The 23419-nt window shown below is 38.2% G+C and overlaps 1 protein-coding gene across 24 annotated transcripts in view; it reads right to left on the bottom strand.

Annotated features, from left to right (window-relative positions):
• ANKS1B (ankyrin repeat and sterile alpha motif domain containing 1B) overlaps nt 1-23419 on the bottom strand; it is an 831972-nt gene that overhangs the window by 241102 nt on the left and 567451 nt on the right. For all 24 annotated transcript variants that reach the window (XM_006914572.2, XM_025048663.1, XM_025048664.1 and 21 more), the window contains one exon: nt 9466-9618. In XM_006914572.2, coding sequence (XP_006914634.1) covers nt 9466-9618 — 153 coding nt within the window. The remainder of the gene's footprint in view (nt 1-9465; nt 9619-23419) is intronic.

The following is a 23419-nucleotide window of genomic DNA, read 5'->3' as shown; positions in this document are numbered from 1 at the left end:
GCCATATTAGAAATCTGAGCAAAATACAGAATAAAAAATTAACTAACTTTATTATAATTAATGATACTATATATTTAAAAGGAGTGGTTTCAATGAAAAAGAAATATTGGGCTACTTCAAGAAGCTGTTGAAATTCCCATTCTTATAGATCAAGCTGAACCTTTAGAACAGAGTCTAGAAAAGTTTATGGATGATACATTGAGAATGAGTATATCTGTAACTGCTGAGTTACCACTCTGCTCTGGCCCAAGGTTTTTGCTTCAAGAATAGGAAGAACTGGGTGACTGAGAGTCAAAGGTCAATGCTATGTAGTTGGGAGAAAAGACACTAGCAATTCTGTATCCAAGCATAGTCAGAAAAAGGAGTGGTGGAGAGACCCTCTGCAGCTTTATCTCGAATATTCTTCACAAAGCTGAGAGTCGTTCCCTCTCACATCCACCCACTCCGGGAGTGGAAGGGTTCTGAGCAGCACTAGGCAGTGAGGGTTTTGACAGAGCTGGTAGGAAAGCTGATGCCTGTTGGGCAAATTGGGAGGCCGAGAGGCCCAGATAAAAGAAAGCGGGTAGGAGTTGGGAATGGGGACAGTGACTTGCAGAAGCTGGAGTTTGCACAATAATCAGGGCTGTGTTCTAATCAGGGTGAGTACTGAGAGGGAGAAGCAAATGGCAGCTGAGTTGTGAAAGCATGCTCCAAGGGAGCTGGCTAGCTCCCCGTCTAACTCTTGGAGAGGGATCTGGGGAAGAGCTGGAAAAAAAGAAAAAGGCAACAGAAAAATAAAATAGGAGGAAAGAGAGGGATAAACAATAAAAAAAGCTCTCATGTGATTTTGAGTCTCACAGGAAACCTATGAAACCAGCAGGGTAGATATTATTATTCTTTATTTACAAATAAGAAACTGTGGCCCAGAGTTGGTGACTTTTTAAAGGTCACATACTGAGTGGCAGATATCAGATTCAAAATCAAGTGACCTGATTTCAAGATAAAAATGAAATAAGAGAGGGCGCGTACGAAGCCCGATACACACCATATGTTCTGCTCTTTATTTTATAAACGGGAAGTCAGTTTTTCACATAACCAAGGCTTAACCTTTCAAGGTTCAAACAAACAATTGTAGCCACCATTGAAAAGCATTTCTGAAATGTATTATACCTATCCTTGCCTTCCTTTGAATACTGGCTGTAATTTACCTTCTTCTTTATATGTGGGGTTAAAATGATGAAAATTAACTCGATATATGTTAACTTCCAATTCGGGGCTACCCTTAGGTTCTAAGGAGGCATACAGGTTTTATTGCTGTCACACCTAATGCATTCATGACTAGAAATAGCTGTATAGCACATCGGCTGACTCAGCTGCTTCTTCCCTCACAGTCAGCGCTTCCTTCTTAAGTGTGTCGGCTTCTGGCCCCTGCCTACTATTTCTGATTATGTCATTCCCCTGGTTAAAATCCTTTAATGGATCCCCACTGATTACAGCAGCATTTTTTAAAACCCAAGATGCACACTAAAATTACCAGAGGAGCTTTTAAAAAATTCCCAATACTCAGATGCCACCACCAAAGATTTTTATTCAATTGTTTAGGTGTGGGGCCCTAGCCTACAAGGGTTAATATAAGAAGCATGGACTTGGGCTTCTGGTCAAGATAGAGTAACAGAGATTGGATTTACCCCGCCACCTGACACAACAAAAAAATATAGATAAAATATATGAAACTCTGGTTTTCAAGACCTTGGACATGAGGCAATGAAGGACACTGATCCTTGAGAGATGAGAAACAAATGAAGTGAGTCCTATAATTGCCCTAGTTAATCACCTTGAAAGAATTCCAGGTCCTGTGCAGGGAGGAGGAACCCAGGAAGCCTGGAAGACTCTCTGAATTGAGAAGATGGAGGTGAGGGTCTAGGGAGACTAAAGTAGCTAGAGTTTTCTGGACAGTGTACTAGAGAGGACAGAGTGCCGATTAACACATGCATATGGGGAAACTATTTGAGGCCAGATTTAAAAAAAAATAGCTCGAAAGATTAGTGGGAATGGTACTCAGAATTCAAACAGGGTTGGTAATAGTTTAGACTATTCAAATTGGAAAGCTTGGAAAGTCACAGAGCATTGTTAGAATGCTCAGAAGCATCTTGCCTCAGTCGTGTAGAAATATTAGCCATAGACTAAATGATAGCCTAACAAATCTTAAAAGCAAGAAATGAAAAGATCAAAGAGTGTCCAAGGAGCTTCTCTGTAACCCAGAACAAAGCTCAAGAAAATATATAGGAATAAAAAATATCTAGCACCCAACAAGGTAAAATTCATGTCTGGCATGCGATAAAAATCACCAGGCATGCCAAGAACAATGAGGAGAAAAATCAATCAATCAAAACTGACCCCAAACTGACACAAATGTTAGAAGGCAAGGGCATTAAACAGTTGTTATAACTGCATTCCATATGTTCAAGAAATCATAGAGGAAAAGATTGAGCATATTAGATAGAGACATGGAAAATAGAAAAAGGACTCCAGTCTGACAGCTAGAGATGAAAACTACAACTGAACTATAGTCAAAGTTTTAGAAACAGAAAGTAGATGGTGGCTGCCAGGGCCTGGGGGGAGTCGGGTAAAGGGGAGTTATTGTTCAATGGATATAGAGTTTTAGTTTTGTAAGATGAAAAAAATCTAGAGATCTGTTGCACCATAATGTGCATATTGTTAACGCTACTATTATTGGACACTTAAAAATGGTTAGCATGGCAAATTTTATGTTATATACTTTTGACTACAACAAAAATGATTTTGGTGATGATTATATAACTGTGAATATACTAAAAATGTTTGAATTGTACATTATAAGTGAATTTTATGATATGTGAGTTACATCTCAATAAAACTCTAAAAAGAAGTTGAGGATATTACACAGCAACGGGAAAGAATGAGCAGACCTACAGCTGTATGCAATGCAATGAAAAATTAAAGAAGCTACATTCAAGAACATGCCATACAACAATAAGCAAACTAAGCTCTGCTGTTAGACATAAGGATGGTAGCTACCATGGGGGACATTGGAAGACTAATGACTGGAAGGAGCTATAAAGGAGCTGGTAATTTTCTATGTCTTGTTCTGGGTGCTAGTTACATAAGTGTGCCTCTTTTTGTGAAAATTCACTATCTGCATACTTATATATGGAGTTTTTAATGTATATTATCATTCTATATAAAAGTTTTGAAAAGTTGAAGAGAAAATATATACCTATTTCATGGAACACCCCCCCCACCCATAAAAAGAGAAATAATGACCAGAAATTTTCCAAAGTTGATGAAAACTATAAACCTTACATCTATGAAGCTCAAAAAACTTCACACACAAGAAACACGAAGAAAACAACATCAAAGGCACATCATAATCAAATTCCTCAAAAGCAGTGATAAAGAGAACACTGTAAATGTTGCCAGAGGGGAAAAAAAAAGATATGTTATGCAGAGGAATAACAACACTAACAAAAAACGACAACAAAAAAGAAAAGATAACAGCAGATTTATTGTCAGAAATAATGCAGAAGACGACCAACATCTACAAAGAATGCTGTTTTAGAATTCTATACCCAGCAAAAATATTTTCAAAAATAAAGGCAAAATACAGTCTTTTTACTAGTAGCCCCACACTGTAAAATGTTAAAGGAAGATTTTCGGATAGAAGGAAGTATGGATATACACAAAGGCATGAAGAGCAGGGATGGCTTCTTGGATGTGTGAGCTATGCAGTTGCACATAGTCCTGTGTTTGGTTTTAATGTTCTGATGTCATTAACTGAAAATCTGTACTAATTGTTGAACAAAGGGCCCCATATTTTCACTTTGCACTGGACCCCCAAATTATGGAGAATGAATAATGATCCTGATGAGGCATACTTTGTAACTGTGGGGATGGGTGAAAAGGGTGGAATGCTGAGTTTGGCTTAGATCTAGTTCAGATGTTCAGGCATGGAATGGGGGAGAGGTGGAAGTGGCTTCTCTGGAGGAAATTTGAATGTTTTAATATTAATCAGCAGAAGAGTGAATGGAATCTGCATAGGGAAAAATAGATGCCCACTAAAATAATGTTTTTAAGGTAGACATTTCTAGATAATCAGAACATGATTTTCCTTTTTGCACATAAATGGCTATATTCAGAGGGTTTCAGTTCTTCACTTGTTGCTGAGTGATCAAGACTGTCTCTCTCTCTTTAGGCCAAATGCCTTGTTTACTTTCATTTTGTGTGCGTATGTTTTACTAATTGCAATATCAACATGTTAATAGTGACTATTCCACAATGCTGACACTGAGGCACTACAGGGATACAAATTCACTTTAAATGTAAAGAAAAGCTATATTCTTTCCAGTGAAGATTTAGTGTTTAAGTACATTTTATTGTGGTATAATTCTTTCTCAGTTTAGGTCAAGGCTCCAAGGTTGAGAGCCACATCATAGGTGCAGATATGCAAAATATGCCGAAAGGTCGTGGAATCAATAATGCCAGCTCTCATTAATCACCAACCTCCAGGCCATATGTGAAAGGGCTAAAAATCACTGGAAGGTGAGTATTTACTTGGGAGAAGATTGTCCATGTCATATGAGGAAGGGAAAAAGGGCATGTCTTTTCTAAAACATAGGCCAAGTGAGGGAGGCATCAAGAGAAGGACTGGAAGAGTTTGCAATTTTGATGTAGCGAGTGAGGGGTGGAGTCCAGGGGCTTTACTTGACATGCGCCTGAGAAAATCTGAAGCTCAGACACTGGGTCTAGCTGTCCTGCAGATTTCTGAAGAGTTAGCTGCACTGAATGTATGTGGGTATCGATGAAATGCTTAAATCCAAAGGTAATTTTGACGTTCGCTTCACACTTGAATACTCATATCCAGTTACTTAGTTAAAGCCTTTGGTTTTGATTAAAATTTTTAACATTTGAAGTGTTGACTGATGTAGCTTCCGTGGCGTGGAAATAATTGGTTTGGAGATGGAATTATAACATTCATCCTCCCCACTCTTCCCTTGCAATTTATGGATTTGCTGATTGGGAGGACAAGTTCCCATTTGCCTTTATCCAATACGTACACACATGCATGCACATTCACACAATCATATAAACAATGCAAAAAAGACTTTTAGGAAGTGAATTTAATTGCCGTTATAGCAATGAGGGCAGAGGAGATAGGAGTGTGAGTTTATAATGCTGATCATGAAATAAAAGCATCAAAGCAAATAATAAATCTAAATTTGATACTGAGAGGCCAATGTCTCTTCAGCATTTGAGGCAAATAAAGTCACGCTATTACAGATTTAACACAAAATTAGAATGTTTCCTTTGAAAATTTCTCGGTACATCTCCAAGTGATTAGATTATCACAACATTTCCCTTGGAAAGGTAGAAATTAAATCAACAACATTGCAAAAGGAAAATAAAAGAAATTTGACAGTCCTAAATAAAAGAGTAATGCAAGTACAGTTTTAGCAGCTATCAGGCAAGAAGCAAATGATTTGCTAATCAATTTACAGTTGCAAAATAAGTCCAAATGATTTTCATGGGACACATGGAAATCACATTCGTGGTTATTTTATTTGTTTCTACCTAAGGATATTTAAAACACAACCAACCATTGCAGATAGATTTTTTAAAGCTAGTCTTGTACTTGTTAGCAGAGTTTTAAGAATGCACTGAAGCCTGAATTTCATTTTGTTCACTCAATGGCTATGTTTATCATTATCAATACTGTAGAATATCATAAGCCTGAGCTAGAATTATTTCCTTGGTAAATACACTGGGAAGAAATTAATAATATGTTCTACATCGAGATTCATAAATAAATTGGACAGAGATCAAATTTATTTTGTCTTACCAAAATCCCCTTAGTAGGTACACAGTGGTAAAATAAATTAACATTGTTTTTCATAAGAATAACACCTTCTTTGTCTAGAAATGGATAATTTAATAATTATCCATACATATTTTATGCAGAGAATATACAACTCTTTTGTCTAAAATTTTCATGTAGTATGAACTGTTGTATAGACCTGATGCTATCATATGCAAGGCCTAAAAAACCTGATTTAAAAACATTCAGGTACTTATGCACTGCTAACTGGTCTTTAATTCTCTTACCAAGCCTTTGTATAGGGGTATAATTCAAGCTAGAGTTTCATCTAGCTAGCATTGGCAGAGGGAATAATTTGCCTGACGATCTCTCCCAACATATTTATATTTTTAACACCAAAATATCAGTTCAAAAGTGCTGTTAATGATGCTATTAAAGGTAGTGGTAGACAGAGAAACAAAACAGAGATATTGATAAAACATCAGCTTCTAAATATAAAGCATAGGTTAGGGAATAAAGGGAATAATTATTGGCATATACATCAGTCTCTAAGTCTGGACACATACAGGCCTGTAAAATAGGCAATACCTTTGTCTTAAAAGTTTCTCTATGCTTTATTTTCCCTGCTGACGATGCTGATATTAAGATATGAGATTTCCACTACTCTCCCTCACCCCTTCACTTGTGTAGCTTTGTGACCAAAAGCTTTATTAGGTTATTCAAATAACCTTATTTTTCTAAGGCAATACCAACATTAGTTGGTATTTCTTGGTAATATCTCTATGAAGAAAAGGTCTTTGGAGACTTTTTTAAAGTTTAAAATTTCAAATATATTTGTTACTTTTTAAGTTACAACGTTATATAGTTTTTATTTCATCATGAAAATACTTCGAATAAACTTATTGTGTTCACTAGACTGCATTATCATTTGTCCAATATTAAGCATAATAACATGTGAAAGTGGAGGCTTAATCAATACATTTAATGATGCTGAAGTTATCTATAATCATATCAGCAGTCAGACTCCTCATTTTCCAGTCTCTTCCCCACCAGTAGCAGACCTCTGTATCAAAGACAGCCTACACTTGAACTTCTCTCTTCACTTTACATAAAACAAGTCATTGAAGACATTTGGTTTCCTTAAAACTATCCAGTCATTACAAAGATTCGGGATGTGAATTTCCCTAATAAGGTTTGATCTAACTCAAGGTGACTGTACATTCTCTTTAGGCTAGAAAACAAGAAGTTATGATACCTAATATATAATTACTGGGCCCATATGTTATACATGATGTTATCTTATATTTAGATACAGTCCTCATTAGTTGGGATAAATAAAAGTCTTGAATTTGAGACCAGTCAAAAGCTTTATAAGCCACAAGGCACACATATTTGTGCCTTTCTCTCCTTTTAAAACCCAACAACCCTAAACTATCGAATGAACTATGCTCAGAGCAGCTCTAATAGACACAAACACTTTGTTCTTTGATTTCCAAACAAAAACAGATTGGTTTTGTTTATAATAAATATATCTACTGAGTTAAATGACTTGCAAAGCCTCCTCATCAAGAGTGTGAACTTGCCTATAAAGATGTCACAAGAAACTTTAAGTTCTACCAGTTTAAAAACAATAATATAAAACAAAACAGGGAACATGCTGGTGTTAGATGCAGATGTTATACTTCAGGACAGAGGAATCTGGCCTCAAGGTCTAAAACATAGTGACTGTGTTTTTCAAGTCTGATAACAATGCTTGTGACAGCCACCTCTGTTCTCCAGATTGAAGTCAGATTGTATTACAGCAAATATGGCTAAAGGGAAAACCCTTAAAGAGCCAGTATGGGTGGAAAAAGCTATACTTCTGTCCCAGCTCAAGGCTGGTTGGCCCTTTGGGTGGTGATGGATAAGTCACAGAACCCTGGCAGGAAACCGGGCACCACTGACTTTGTAGTCATTGTAGCTGTCCACATGGCCTGGCCACAGTGACTGAACATAAACTTCTACTGTTGGTGTCCACAGCACTGAGAAAAGTGTGGATCCAAAACACTAGTCCCAGCATTTGGATTTTGAGAGAATATGATCTTGCTTCAATGATACTTGCTTCAGACATTTTATAACAGAGTTCTATTTTGAATTGATTCTTTTCAATGAGAGATTGCTGCTAATACCAGTTAGCTGAGTGACTCTTGTGCTATCTTTCCTATTTGTTCTTCAGTGGGGAGCGATATTATTCAGAAGATGTTACATGGAGATGTTTGTCAAGTTATGTCATTGACTAGAATGTAACTTAATTGGAAGCATGCTTGTTTGACTTATGGAAGGTACTCCTTTAACTGATGGCCAAGAGTAGCCATAAGATGAGTGTCAAGTTCTCAGAGAACTGAAATCTGCTTGATACGACCAAAAAGAAATACAGTTCCAGCTATTTCCATGGTCATACAGACTAAGAACAAAATTAATCAGAGGCTTTTAGTAAGATGGCAAGTTTCTCCTAAAATGATAGCTTTTGTGAGGGGACGAGCACAGAAAGCTAAGAGTCGATGATGGCAAATTAGAAGAGCCAAGAAATTGTCCATTTAAAGTGATTTTTAGATTAAAGAACAGTTTTTATGAGATGTTCTAGAAATTATTTTTAAAACAGATATTTAAAAGCAAAGAATAATCAGTTACCACTAATGACCATCACTTAAAATACTTAATGACATGCATTACGTATGACTCGACTTTTGGAGACAAAGTGGCATAAAGAGTAGAACAGAGCACTTTTGAACTAGCGGTAATTTATTTGCTCTATCTTTCAGTTTATGAATACTTTTTTAGTTATTGTAATATAGAAGCTAAATCTAAGAAATTCTCTAAAAGATTAAATGATTTCTCACTTTTGAAAAGAAATGGTCATGATGCCAAATACAATGCAAAGACATGATCATTATATATTGTCTTTTCATCTATTCCTTTATGCCATTATAAATAAAATAGCAGTAGAAATGAAATAAGAAAGGTAACATTAATAAAAATATTTATGCAATCTAGTTGATCTCTTTGGACTTAAACACTTGGCAACATATATTGGCCAGCTTTTATAGAAAACCTATGCCAACTAAGTGAATGAAACAGAGACAATTTAAGATTAGATATAAGCTGTGGAAGCTAAAATTTCAATATTACGGCAGCCGATTTAATAAGAACAAAGGCAGTCTCTTTAAGTATAGGGTTTGTATATGCAATTAAGCAATAGACACAAAGAAACGTGATAGAGATAGACAACCAAAAATTATAACTTTCATCTTTAACAATGAATATGAACAAAGATCAACATGGGAGCCTATTTGTTATCATGTCCACATCCTGAACTGACAATATTTCCTAAAATGGAAAACTCAGAAATGCTTGGAAGGTTTTCTTAGATAACGCAAAACACCCTGAGACCCCTTTTAGTTCCCTTCACATCAAAATTTCAAAAGACAGTGGAGCTTGACTGGAACCAGGAGAGCTGTATATTTAAAACCGAAGGCATCTCTGTAAAATGTTGGATGTCCAGATATTTACAAAGAAAGAAAAGATTACCCATCTACCATAAGAATTTCATTTATCAAAGGTTAAAAGGCTAAAATGTCTTTAAGAGACCAACTTACATTAATAAGTTCAACCTCCCAGATTTTTTTCAACAGGTCCATCGATGTGTAGCCATTAATTAGAAAGGCTTTCGTGTAGTCACCTAGTTCAATGGAATCCAGCCACTCAGCGACAGAGGTGGGATGATAACCATCGTGGCCAATGGGTCTCATCTGTAATTAAGGAAATCGCATCGGGATTAATTTAAACTGTTTACTTTGTGTTCTAACAACCGACTGCATCTTGCAATTTAGAAATTCATCTGATACGAAGCAAACAGATCTTTCTGGATAAGGAAATAAGGAAAACCAAAATACTTCATGCACAATTCTAAATCATTGATGATTTTTATGCTGAATTAATTTTCAAAAACGGACCCCAAATTTTCCAGTTTAGCTGCTCAATCCATTCCATGTTGGAGAGAACTAAATATGTCAAATTTCTGGCATAGACATTATTGGCATTTCTGTTGGATGGAAATTAAAACGATGTCAGTCAAGCAGTATTAAATTCAATGCCGAAGGCACAAGGAATTGCAGTTCTCAAAAATGTAGATGATAATTCTCATATGCACAACATCAAAGCATGTGAAAATACTGCATGACTTGACTTAAACAACCAAGGAAATTCACGCTTATGTAAGACATGTACTGGGGGGTAGTGCAAACATGCTGGAGAAACATACTGCTGTGTTAAGCCAGTAAAGAAAGGCTTTTTAGTGGTTAAAGACCATGTGTTCTACATCGACTCTACAGTATGTTGGATATGAATAGAGAACTTGCTGGCAGACAGGTTCTTATTTTTTGTCAGCTATATACAGATTTTTTTTTAACTTTAGGAGAACAAAGAAGTGTGACAGCAACATAATGTTTCTGAGTTTAAATTAGAGTGTGAAAGTAATTTAAGCAAGAGAAACTTCTGGGTTTGAAATTTCATATGGACTATTCCAGTCCTTTACCTTTTATTTGAAATTTTAGTTGAATTTGCGATTCTTGTATTTTGAAGTAACTCACTTTTAAGACGAGTGCTGCTTTGCATGCCACGCTATATATTTAATACTTTAGTTATTAAGGAAAGCTGGCACCTCATGAACCTGATGTGATCCTTCAGGGAAATTCATGATGCGAGCAGCAAAACTGGCAATGATACAAAATAGATTTTCCTCTTCCTTCAGATTCAAGGAGATAAATATTAATGGAAATCTATATGATTCCGATTCGTAAGCAGAGAAGAGATTAGTCTGGGCATCAGGGATTCAGATTTTAATCTTAAACATGTTAGACTTTCTTTCACTATGCAGTGTTTCCATTTTTAAGATTCTCCGTAGTCCTTTATTTTTAAGCTACTTTTTCTCCTTTCCTCTTTCCCATTGTTTCACTCCCCAATCTATTTTCCATTTTGAGGTTTAAATGTTCTCTATTTTAAAGTTACAGTGTGATTCATTATTTGCACGAGAGTCTGAACTGCATCAGACTTTTGTATTTCACTTTTATATTGACTAACCCATTTTAGCTGCTCATTAAATGTTTCTTCAGGTAACACTTAACTCGGTGTTTATCACACAGTACCTACGACTGTAAATGACAATTCAGGGTTTGCAAAATGAAGTTTAATGGCATTCCCAAATAACCAGATGTTACGTATGTGTAAAATTGGAGACTAGGACCCAAAGTAGAGGCTCAAAGGTACTAAGTACTTTCATATTCTATAGAGAATTACAAAAATATGTATTGGGCTAAGTACATTCTCCGGGACTTATTAAGGGCTGGCGGAACCAATTCTACTAACTTGAACAATCACCTCTGCCCCCAGAAACTCCCTGGCTGTCCCAGTAGACATAAAGAAATAACTGGAGAAAGAGAAAGAAGGAAGGAGGACTCAATGTGTCAAAATGAACAGCCTGGCAGGGAAGTTGTGCTGTTAGCCATTCGAGAAACTGGCCTCCCCAGCATTGGATACTGAGGACAGCTCTAGGGAGTCCTGAGGAATCCAGTTGGGGCAGAGTTAGGGGTCTTATACCAGAGAACTATACAGTGGGGTTCCCATGGGTCACCCTAAGTGATACATCACTCTTTTGAGAAAGCAATCAGTGGCCACCTGCCACTTCAAGGTTGCTGATGGTCTGTGTTAGCCAAATAGCAGTGGTGGGAACACCCGGCAGAGCTCTGCAAAGCAAACCTAATTATTAAAATGTTTGCCTTCCCCTTGATCCTCCTTGCCCCCCACACCAGGGAATTTAGAATCAGAAAAGAGAGAGGTGACATTCCCTTGGGGGAAGCCTAAACTTAAGGTTGTGGGAGAAGACAAGGAAAATAAAACTAGAGGCTTAAATAGATTGGCACTGAACTTTCAATATTTTATATGACTTGGAAAGTTACTGGATATGATTGCGATAACATCAAAAATTATTAGGATCAAAAAAGAGAGGATCAATTAAATTTGGTTGAAAGCAAGACAAGAAAAAAAAAAAATCACATCAGTATCTCACTGAATGCAGGCTGCTCAGTAATCTGGTTACTCCTTGAGGCAAATTACCACCCCCCGGCCATCTTTAAAGAGGTGAGAGGGAGGGGAATATTTGCTGGGATTGTGAGAGACAGGAGCAGGGGAGAAAGGAAGAGCGAAGAGAACCTGGAAATGTTACCGTGATGTGATCAGGAGCAGCATGCATCCATCTTCTCATTCTATAAGTATTTATTTAGTCAGTATCTATTCTTATGAATGTTGCAGAAATAGCAGAGGACAAAAAACAGTTACAGTCTCTCCTTCAGGGAAATTATAACTCTTAATTAAAAATTATGCAAACAGATAACCGGTAAATTATAAAGGCTCTGCATACCTGAAGAGAAGAAACCATTAGAGCCATGTGAAGTTACAAAATTAGCTTGATCCGTATTTAATGATGTGCAGAATGGTTACTGTGCTGCACAATAGTTTCTTTCAAACCAATTCTCCCATCTGCATGATAGTTTCTTTCAAACCAATTCTCCCATCTTACCGCCACTACCCTGTTTAGGTTCTTGTTAGCATTTACAGAAACTAATACAGTAGCCTTCCACTTGGCCTTCTACCTTTGGTCCGGTGTCTATCTTGCTGCTTCATCAGTATTCTAAAAAGCCAGGCTCTTAAGTCAACCTTTGCACAAAAACCTATAGTGGCTAGTGGCCCTTTCTTGATAAAAGCCCAAACGTCCTATTCTAGTATTCTAGGACAATTGCAATCAGGTACAAGCTTATCTTTTCAACCTAATCTCCCACTACTCTGCTATGCGCAGCCTGATACATATGATTAGACACATGTGTATGTCAAAACAGTATATGAAATTGCTAGCTGTTTCATCAATATGAACTGCACAGGACACATTCATATCTTTGCTAATACAATTTTTCTGTGCTTGGAATGCTTTTGTCTTTATTTCTGGAGTGTTTCTCCAGGACTGGCTTCCCTTCTTGAGCCCTAAGATACAAATTTCCAACCACTTGTTGGCTATCTTACATAGATGTCCTATAGCTATCACCAACACAAGTAAAAAAAAATGTATCTCCTTCAGCTCACAAACTGGCCCTCCCTCTGTGTTCCTCATCTCAGGTAATGGGGAACCATCACACCAACTGCCCAGTGGATGCTTAGGAGTCATCTTACTTTCCTCTTTCTGTTTTACAAGCATATTGGATTAGGCCAACAAGTCTCATAAGGGTAATTTCCAAAACGTTTTTCAATTCAGTTCTGACAATAGTATCCACCCCAAGTGTTGTTTTAAGGATTACATCATATCGGGTATGTAAATTGCCTAGCACAGTGCTCTGAATATAATAGGTCTTCAATAATTCTTAGTTCTGTCCCCTCCCTACTGCCCTAAATTAGGTCTATGTTTATTTTGAATTAATATTGAGTCCTTTGGCTGCTAATCCTTTCAACTTCTAATCAAAACTCTTCTTTCCTCTCCTATCCTTTCCTCTTTCTTTTGCTCTTTTCCTTTTCCATCTTGTTTCAGAAAGAGTTTATGTCTGCTTACTTCTTTATTCTCCTCCTCCTCCCAGTTGACACTTGTTTTTCAGAAATATATCTAACAAGGTCCCTCAGGTTGACTGAGTTATTGTTCCCAATTCTTTGCTCTCTTTCTGTATAAGAGCTATGGCCTTTGCCAAGGTATCTACATTGTATCCCACTGGTGGCTGAAGTAACTTCTCCATCCCATTGATGTTGGCCATGTACCTACTTGGCCAATGGAATAACTGGAAGCATCAGTGTGGCAGTTTCTAGATAAGGCCTCTGCGCTCCTAAGATCTTTTTATTCTTTCATGTTCTTATGCTCGACCGCATGAATAAGAAGTGCTGAGTAGTCACATAACTCTAGTCCTAGGAGAAAGACGAATAATTCTGGGCAAACCTAAATGTAACCCAAAGCTTGGAGTCTACCCTAGCTTAATGAAGATCAGGCATCTGAATGAACTAAATTAGCTGAACTACAGCTGACCCATAGACCCATGAGTAAGAAAAAGAAATAGATATATTTTATTGCTGTGAATCACTGAAATTCTGATATATAGAGAAAAAATGACTAATAGAGTTACTTTACATTTTGAAATCTTTTGTCTTTGTATTAGTCAAGGTTCTCCAAAGAAACGGAACTAATGAGATATGCATACATACACATACACTTATGTTATCTATATTTCTATCATCTATCTATTTATCTATCTATCATCTATCTATCTACTTATCTATCTCTCTGTCTGTATGTCTGTCTACCTATCTAGATTTATTTTAAGCAATTTGCTCACATAATTTTGGGGTCTGGCAAGTCTGAAATCTGCAGGACAGGCTGGCAGGCTGGAGACACAGGGAAGAATTGATGTTGCAGCTCAAGTCTGCAGGCAGTCTTCTGTAGCAGAATTCGCTTTTTTCTTTTAAGGCCTTCAACTGATCAGATGAGGCCCACCCACATCATGGAGAGTAATCTGCTTTACTAGTCTATTGATTTAATTGCTAATTTCATATCAAAGAATACCTTTGCAGCGACATATAGTGTTTCAGCCAAGGTGACATAAAATAATCCAAACTCTTCAATTTATGAGTCCATCGGCAAATACATCTCCATGAGACCAAGAAAGACTAGAGATGCTAAGCTGAGTTAACATTAACATCCTCCTCAAGCTATATAACTGCCATCTAGTAAACATCTATATACTGCATCCTTACTAATCTTAAACTAATTCTTTATCTCAGTTGAGTATAATTATTGGAGCATAATTCATTGTATATCGTGTATACCCCCACATCTTTGCTCATGCCATTCTCTGTGCCAGGATTGCTGTTCCCCCTGTTCTATTGTTAAAATTCTACCCATTTTTGAAAGGTCCTATTTAAACAGTCCCTCTTTTGTGAAGCCTTCTCCAATGCTGGCTTTACTCCTAAGTCAAAATTAATCATACCTTCCACTAGATTTCTGAAATACAATTATAGCATCATGAAAGTCTGCTTTCTATCATTAGAGATGTGAGTATCGGTCTTCTTCATTAGACTGTGAGCCCCTTGGCGAAGAAACAAGGTCTTAGTATCTTTGTAGTCTCTTAGCATCTTTGTAGCAGAGCATCTCACACATGGCAGGCATTTGTTAAATGTTTATTGAATTAAGTGATTTAATGAACATACAAAGAAAGTGAGAAAATTTTAGTAGCATAGCATCCATTTGTAGGGGGGAGATTTGTGTTTTGTAATACATATTTTGAAAATGAGGGCTATTTTTTTGGCCTAATATTAATGTTTACAACTATGTAAAACTATTACATATTAAGAACAAATTCCAGATAGTAGGCTGCATTACCAAATGCACTGGGCTGTTTTCCAGTGCTCAGCTGTCTTGACTCTGCTATTAACTAGCTGTGTAACTATGGACAAGATATTTCACCTCCCTAAGCTTCAGTGCTTTTTTCTATAAAATGAGAATGTTGGACCATGATTTCAGAGTTCCTTTATAATTCCTAAATCCTACAATTTTATACTTTATAAGTTAATATCAAATTAATGTCAGATTTATTAATAAAGTAAATGCAAAATAAGCCCTCTCCCCCAGAGAGACAAAACTATAAAAAATATTATAAGATAGGGCATTTAGGCTAAAGGTCAGATGGCATCCATACTTTTTTCATGAGTCTTCAGCAACATCCACAGGGAATACTGTGACTGCTTTCTCAAATTAGCAGTGATGAAATCTTTTTCCAGCAGGAACATCTGGTAGGAGAGGGCTAGACAGAGATTTTTCCAGCAAGAACATCTGGCAGGACAAGGCTAGACAGAGGCAGCTCCATGGGCCTGCCAGGCCAGCATTACTGCTGAGCATGAATGGGCGTCAGGCACAGCCTATGATCTAATAGGTAGAGTGGTGGGCAGGCAGTAGGCTTTCATAACAAGTTCACAATAAGGCAATCTGATTCAATTAGTTAAATCCCACGGTTTGGAGAAAATCTAAGCTGGAACAGAAATCAAAGATAGTAGCAAAGGAAGCTTTGGTCTTGGGAAAATTTAGATATCCTGATATATTTTACCAAACACCTTCCTTGTTGCTCTTGGTGTTTTGTTATTCCGCCCAAGTATGCATTGGCTCTCCTCCTGGAGCCTCTTAAAGCAAACCTGGCCTCAGAGCCAGTATACTGTTTCCATCAGGGAGATACAGCAGGAAGTGATCACTGACCCTAGGACAGTGCTCTGTGGAGTCCTGGAGTTTTAAGGGGGCCAGTTTTGGGAAGCTGAACAGCTTAGGCTCTGAGACTGCCTAATCTACTTCAACCAGTATACCCCATTAATTTAAGTGTTTTACACAGGTAGGAAGAGGAAGAAAGGCTTTCTCTGCTTTATGAAAACCACTAATTTAGAAGACTTTTGTAAGAGTACGTGATCGCCAAATAATTTTCCCTTAATTTCTCAGTTTTACTTGAAATATTCTGAGTTTGTCATATATGTATGGACATATATGTATTGTCTGTCATTCTTCCTCTCTGCCTAAAAAATGGTTTTGTCCATTTAGACAAGGACAATACCTTTTAAAATAAAGGAGCTATAAGATGAAAGGTTTGGTAAGAGGAAGCCACTAAAAATAGGTAAAGGAACTAATAAAAGAGGGAAAAATGATATTACACTATAATAGCTTTGGGATTAACTAAAAAATAGCTTTCAACACAATAAGTTATTAAACCAGCGTTGCGATATTGGCATGGTAAATAGACCAAGAGAATAAAGAACCCCAAAAGTCAATAAAGAATTAGATAGATGTATTTATATTTGAAAAGTATTACAAAATTGAGACAGAGCCCCCTTCTCATCCACCAAAACTGTCGTCTCCTCTTCCACAGCCATGGGGCTTCAACTGGGCTCGTGTCTGCCCAACTAGAGACAAGATACTCCAGCTTGTCTTCTGGTTGCTGCCATGAGAGTACATTGGAGCCCATGGGATGCTAATGAAAGTGTTCCATGTCACATTCAGGTTACCTTCAACCTAAAAAACTGATGCCTTGCTCTAGAGTTGCTTTTTTTGTGTTTCCATGAGGTGGAACATAAGTGCCTGCAGCCCAGCTTTGACTATACAGGCAAAACAATACCCTGGAGTTTTGGGAAATAATTCTCAAATCTTTATGTGCATAAAAATCATGTGGGGAATCTAGTTAACATGCAGATAAATAGGTTGGAGGAAGGATGTGAGATCCTATGGTTCTAACACGTTTCCTGGCAATGCAAATGCTGTCAGTCTGCTGACCATACTTTGAGAGCCTGAATCCTAACCACTAGCCTGCCAGGGAGCCATGGTGCTGACCATGCTTTGAGTAGCAATACTTAGAGGAGGACGGCACGATTGGAAAGTCCTGGATCCTTCTAGAGTTGCATAGAGCAGATCCAACTTATAAATGCAGATGGCTCACTTCAGGGCTGTTATATGGGAGAAATAAATGCTCTATTCTTTTTTTTTTAATTGAGATTAATTGGTTTATAACATTATATAAGTTTCAGGTGTGCGACATAATTCAACCTCTGTATACACTGTAGCATGCTCATCACCAAAGTCTAGCTTCCATCTGTCACCATATAATTGACCTGCTTTACCCATTTTGCCCTCCCCCCGCCCTCTTCCATTCTGGTAACCACCAATCTGTTGTCTGCATCTCTAAGTTTATTTTTTGTTTTCTTCATTCATCTTTTAAAATTCCACAAGAGTGAGATCATATGATATTTGTCTTTCTCTAACTTATTTCACTTAGCATGATACCCTTAAGGTCTACCCATGTTGTCGTAAGTGGCAAGGTTTCATTCATCCTTTTTATGGTTGAGTAATATTCCAGTGTGTGTGTGTGTGTGTGTGTGTGTGTGTGTGTGTGTGTGTGTGTGTTTTATCTTCTTTATCCATTCATCTGTAGATGGACACTTAGGTTGTTTTTATATCTTGGCTATTGTAAAATAATGCTACTATAAACATAGGTGTGTATATTTTCAAATTAGTGTTTTTGTATTCTTCAGATAAACACCCAGAAGTGGAGTAGCAGGATAATTTGGCAATTCTATGCTTATTTTGTTTTGAAGAATTTTAATACTGTTTTATATAGTGGCTGCATCTATTTACAATCTCATCAACAGCAAATGAGGGTTCCTTTTTCTCCCCATCCTAACACATTATTTCTTGTCTTGATAATAGCATCTATTTTCTGATTAGTAATGTGAGAGATAAAAAGGATATTTACTTCTGAGTGTTGTCATAGGTATTCAGTGAAATGATTCAAGCAGAGTTCAGCACAGTACTTGGCACACAGAAGCACTCGATAAATCTTAGCTATTTTTAAATCTTATTTTATCACAAGTGGGAACTGAAATCATGAATGAGGCTGTAGAGGATAATTATATAGAGTGAGAAGAAAGAGGCCTGAGGATGAACTAACACTTTCAGCGAATAAGCAAAAGATAAGAATTACATCCAGGAGGACAAAGAAAGAATGATCAAGATGAGAAGAGGAGGAAATAGAGTTTCAAGGAGGGTGTGGTCAGCGGTGAAGGAATGCTGCAGAGAGGTGTCATAAGACAAGGCAGGAGAAGTGTTCACAGATCTGGCAAATTGGTCACTGGGACCTGACTGAGAAGAGTTGAAAGGGTAGGCTACACTGGGTTGAGGTGTGAATTAGAGATGGGGTGGTAGCAGGTGCACTCCAAACTATTCTTTTGAGTTCATGTGACAAGAGAAGGAGGAAGAGGAAGGTTTTAGAAAGCACATGGAAAAGCCATGGAAAGAGGTGAGAAATGAGGACCTGGGCTTGAGGAAAGTCAAAGATATAAAGGAATAAGAGTCTGAGAATGCAATAAGATCGGGGTGGGGTGGAGGGCTTGTCTTTTGCTTTAGGGATCTTGCTTGCCTTTCTTGGACAGTATAGCACAAAAGGCATAGTCGAAGCCAATTTTGGTGTTAATAATCTTTCTGTTAAAACAGTCATAAAGGGCCAAAAGCTACCTGGCTTGGACTTGGTGAGAGCTGAATCCTTGTATGTGACCTGCTGAAGGTCTTCATGTGGGCAAGGGCAGCCATCGTGTGGCATGCCACGCTCTGGATACAAACACGAAAACCCATCATTTATGTAAACATGTACTACAGCCCTAACACACCAGGCTCAACTACTTAAACTTGCCTATAAAGCTGCAATGGACTGTGGCTTCTCTTTCCCCACCTGGATGTACTTTGTATTCTCAGACTCCTTGATGTGACTTTTGTATAAAGATAGCTGATATTGTCGGGCATCTCCCTCTATTCCTGCTCCTTGTTCTAGCCTTTTCTGCTCTGTCCTGCTGCTACCCAAGACTCGGACTAACAGCAGCCCTGAAAATAAACCAGGACAAGCAGTGCTAGCAGACAGTGTTCTGTCAAGTCCAAATGGCAGGTCTATCAAGTAGTATGAGAATCAAATCTCATACAAGCTTTGAGACCTGGGCTTAGACATCACAGTGCCATTTTGTCAGCGGCTCTTCAAAGACTGTTTGAACATGAAAGAGAGAGGCAGATCCATTGACCATGGGATCTCAGAAGAAAGGCTATCCCTCACCATCTAAGTGCTATCACAGTGCAAATTTTCTGGGGGAGACATATCTATAAAATGGATAGGACTATTAATAAGAAGAACATCACCTAATAATCATATGAGACTTTAAAGATCCCAAAGTGATTTCACATAGATCATCTCATTTGTGAAGGGTTTCAGGTGACCTTTGGGGAAATGCCCTTGTGAAGTCTAAGACCCTGGCTAGTCCATGTAAAGATATCCTTCCTGTGGGAATCAAAAAGATTAATACACTGTGACTACTGTTGGGAAGCAAGGCGTGATAAGGTCTCTGTGTTGGATATCTGCAGCAGGGATGAGAGACATATAACTGTACAAATCTGTTTCTTGAAGCCCCTTTGTTTAGAATCAGACTCTCTTACGGATACAATTTCTATACAAGAACAGGGAGGAAACCTAATCCCTCAGAGGTAAGTGAATTGTGTTTCAATGTCATTATGGACTTATAATTGTAGAGAGTGGTAACCTCTATTTTTTTTCCCACCACCAACTGAGCCTCACTGACTTGGTGTCCTGTAAGTGTTCAGATGATTGAAAACTCTGAGCTTTAGGCATAGGGCAGGAACAGTAAAGTGGTACTATCTGGATATTACTTGGTAATACATTTTGGGGGAATAAAGGGAAAGTAAAGCACTTCGGATTGGGTACTGTTCCTTAATGCCCTATGATTTCTATTTTATAAATGAAAGAAACAAACCCAGGTCTAGCCCAGAGAGGGTTTGAGGTATCCCTTATCTTGACAAGTCTTAGATTATGAAGTAAACTGAAAGGGAAGCAATGGACAACATAGACAGGAAATGTTTTCAAGACACACGGCGATCAACTTCCAACAGCATGGAATAATTAGTGAACAAAATAGAAGCTCTGGCCAGAGGGAGTCTAGCCTCTAGTCATCAGGATAAAGGGGTGCATGCCCTTTAATCGAAGGCATTGGACTGACCACAAGTTAAAGGAGTGAAGCTGCCAAAACACACAAGTTCTATAAATCGTGGTAGGAAAAAAAATGACGACAACAACGGCAACTATAAAAATAATCTCTGCGTGTATTACTTTATAAGCATTTTAAGCAAACTGCTTGTCAGGCACTGGTCTTTTCAGCTTCACCTGTACACACAGAGTAACTCATACCCATGACATCTCCTGAGAACCTGGCAGTTATCTGTCGGGTAAGATCTGCGAGGATGTGGATGAAAAGACCATCCGAGCCACTGCACAGTACACACATAAGCACGGTCCTTGGGGTTGAATGAGTTTATCAAATGATTTCATTGTAGTTCTCCCTGAAGCTTTTTGTAAAAGGGGTGCTTTTAAAATTCAATAAAAGGACGCGCGTTGTTGTTTTTACCATCTTTTCATTTCTAAAATCCTTACTGAGATAATACTGACCCTAGAGCTCTTTGTTAAATATCACTATTTGTTTTGATTTATTTCCTTGTCACAAAGCTCTTTTACAAAACAAGGGCTCAGATTAAAGATGGAGAGGATTTAATGCAACCAGAATAAGGTGCTGAACAGTGCTCACCATCGTTCATGTTTTCAAGCTCCACCAGTGATGTGAACTATATTTAGAAAAAAGACATGGGGTCTCTTTTTTCCTTGTTTTCTGACATTCATGCAGCTATTCAATGGTTATATAGCATACTGCTTTGCTCTTAATAGAAAATTTAAGTGCTACTATCAATTAGGAAAATTGTTTGCAAATTATTAGTCTTAACTAAAATATTTCCCCAAACTTGAATCTTTAGAAGATAATGAACACTCTGAATATAATTTCCATTTATTTCTATTTATTTGATACTTAAAAAGCATGTCCTTTCTCAGAGCCTCCAAGCATGTGCATAATACATCACCCACTGAAGTACTTCAAACAGATAAATCTGTCATAAAACCAAAATTATCAATATACAAAGAAATAGCATGTTCTAACTGGGGAGGGCTGTATAAAAGATCTCATTCACACGGTGACCTAAAATTAGTAGAGAAGTTGCAAAAATTTGAACCTACTACCCATTCATCCATCCATCTACTTAATCTGTTCATCAGTTCATTCATTCATTCATTCACTCAACAAATACTTATAACATGTGTGCTATATAGGTACTGTTCTGAATGCATTAGTGAGCTCCTTTGAATGCATCAGTGAGCTCTTTTGAATGCATCAGTGAGCAAAACATATACAAGTGCCAGTCCTTGTGGAATTTACATTCTAGCAGGGGAGAATGATAATAATTAACAAGCATAATAAATAAGGAAATTATGTCAGAAGGTGATACGTGCTGTGAAAAAAAGAGATAGTAGAGGAGGAGGATTGGAAGTGCTGGAGTGTGTGTGTGTGGCGGCGGGAAGGTGCAGCGTTAAAAAGGGTGGTTAGGGGAAGCTTTGTTCAGAAGGCAAGATTTGAATAAAGATTTAAAGATGGTGAACTGGCTGTGTTGGCAACTAGAGGGAGAGAGAATTCCAAGTAGAGAGAACAGAGAGAACCAAGGACCTCGGGCTGGAGGGAGCCTGGTGTCTGTTTCAGGAATAACAAGGAAACCAGTGGGGTTGGAGCAACATGTGCAGAGAGGGAGGGGTAGGGGGCAGTAAGAGGTAATTAGGGGTCGGTCAAGGTAAAGCTTTGAAAGCCTTGTAAGGACTTTGACTTTCATTTTTGAGGGAAACGGGGAGCCAGTGCAAGAATTTGAGCAGAGGTGTGACATGATCTGGCTTATGTTTCAATGAAATCACTCTGGTTGTTATGTTGAGGGTAGCTCACGGAGGTAAGGATGGGAGCAGGGGGCCTGTTCAGAGGCTAGAGAAGTAACCAGGAGAAAGGGGACAGTGGCTCGGACAGGGCATTGGAGTAGAGGCGGTGAGAAGTGGTCAGATTCTGGATTTCCTGAAACACAAAATAAAATGTTCCTGTTCCCTAACACAGACTGAGAATCTGTCAGCTTGATGGCTGCAGCTGTGTGGCGTGGATCTCGGCTCAAACAGAACTGTGTTCATCTATCCGGTGTGCGAATATTTGGATAACTAGCAGGATTGGTCTTCATGGGTCTGTTTTTAATGAGGAATCCAGGGCCTCAGAAGACTCTTCTGCTCAAAGAAGGTAGTCAAGGCCTATGTGTTTGGTTAAAGGGACAATAAAAATGTGTCAGAGGGCATGGGCGATTCTGAACGGATTTCAGGATCTGGTGCTCTGACTGGGCCCTGGCCCAGGTCCCATGGAACATGCCGTAAGAATAAAAAGCTTCAATAAAAGAGCTGTATCATGAAACATTTTGGGGACATTGGGAACAAAAGGAGTCAGCAGAATTGGCACCAGCAACTTCATCGGCAAGCAGAAATAGTGCCATATTGCAACCAGTGGTGCCCTCGACATTGGACACCTGCAGTTGGCAATGGTCCTCACATTGGCAGGCTTCAGTAACATTGGCAGAACATTCGGTTGGCATTGGCTAAGGTGTCCATGCTAGAAAGATAGTGGGCACTGTAGCCAGTAGCACAGACATCATCAGTACCTTTGCTCTGAATCAGCCTTTGGCAGTCATTAGTGACAGATTTGGTACCCTCAGTGTGTATTAGCAGCTCTGAGAGCGCCTTTAGAAAGTTTTGGTGGTATTATTTCAAGCTTTGGTGACAGGAGCCATTAACCACAATAAGCTAGAGCAAGGGAAGCAGAAAAAGGCAGAGGTCATGTGGTCAGCGAGTGGTCTGGTTATTGGCACACATGTGATGTGAGACACCCAGAAAATCATTAGGAGGAATTTCAATAGGGCCTAGAATACACATTAACCCCATTTTGAAGCTCTGCCTGGCATTCTAGAGAACCTTTTTTTATATCTACAGTAAGGGAATAATCTAAGAACTATTCTGCCACCACTGGGGCAGTTACAATAAACAA

The sequence above is a fragment of the Pteropus alecto genome, unplaced genomic scaffold, assembly GCF_000325575.1.
Source record: "Pteropus alecto unplaced genomic scaffold, ASM32557v1 scaffold94, whole genome shotgun sequence".
NCBI classification, from domain to species: Eukaryota; Metazoa; Chordata; class Mammalia; order Chiroptera; family Pteropodidae; genus Pteropus; species Pteropus alecto.
Note: the sequence above shows the minus strand (reverse complement) of the source record. Positions and strands in the feature narration are given on the sequence as shown.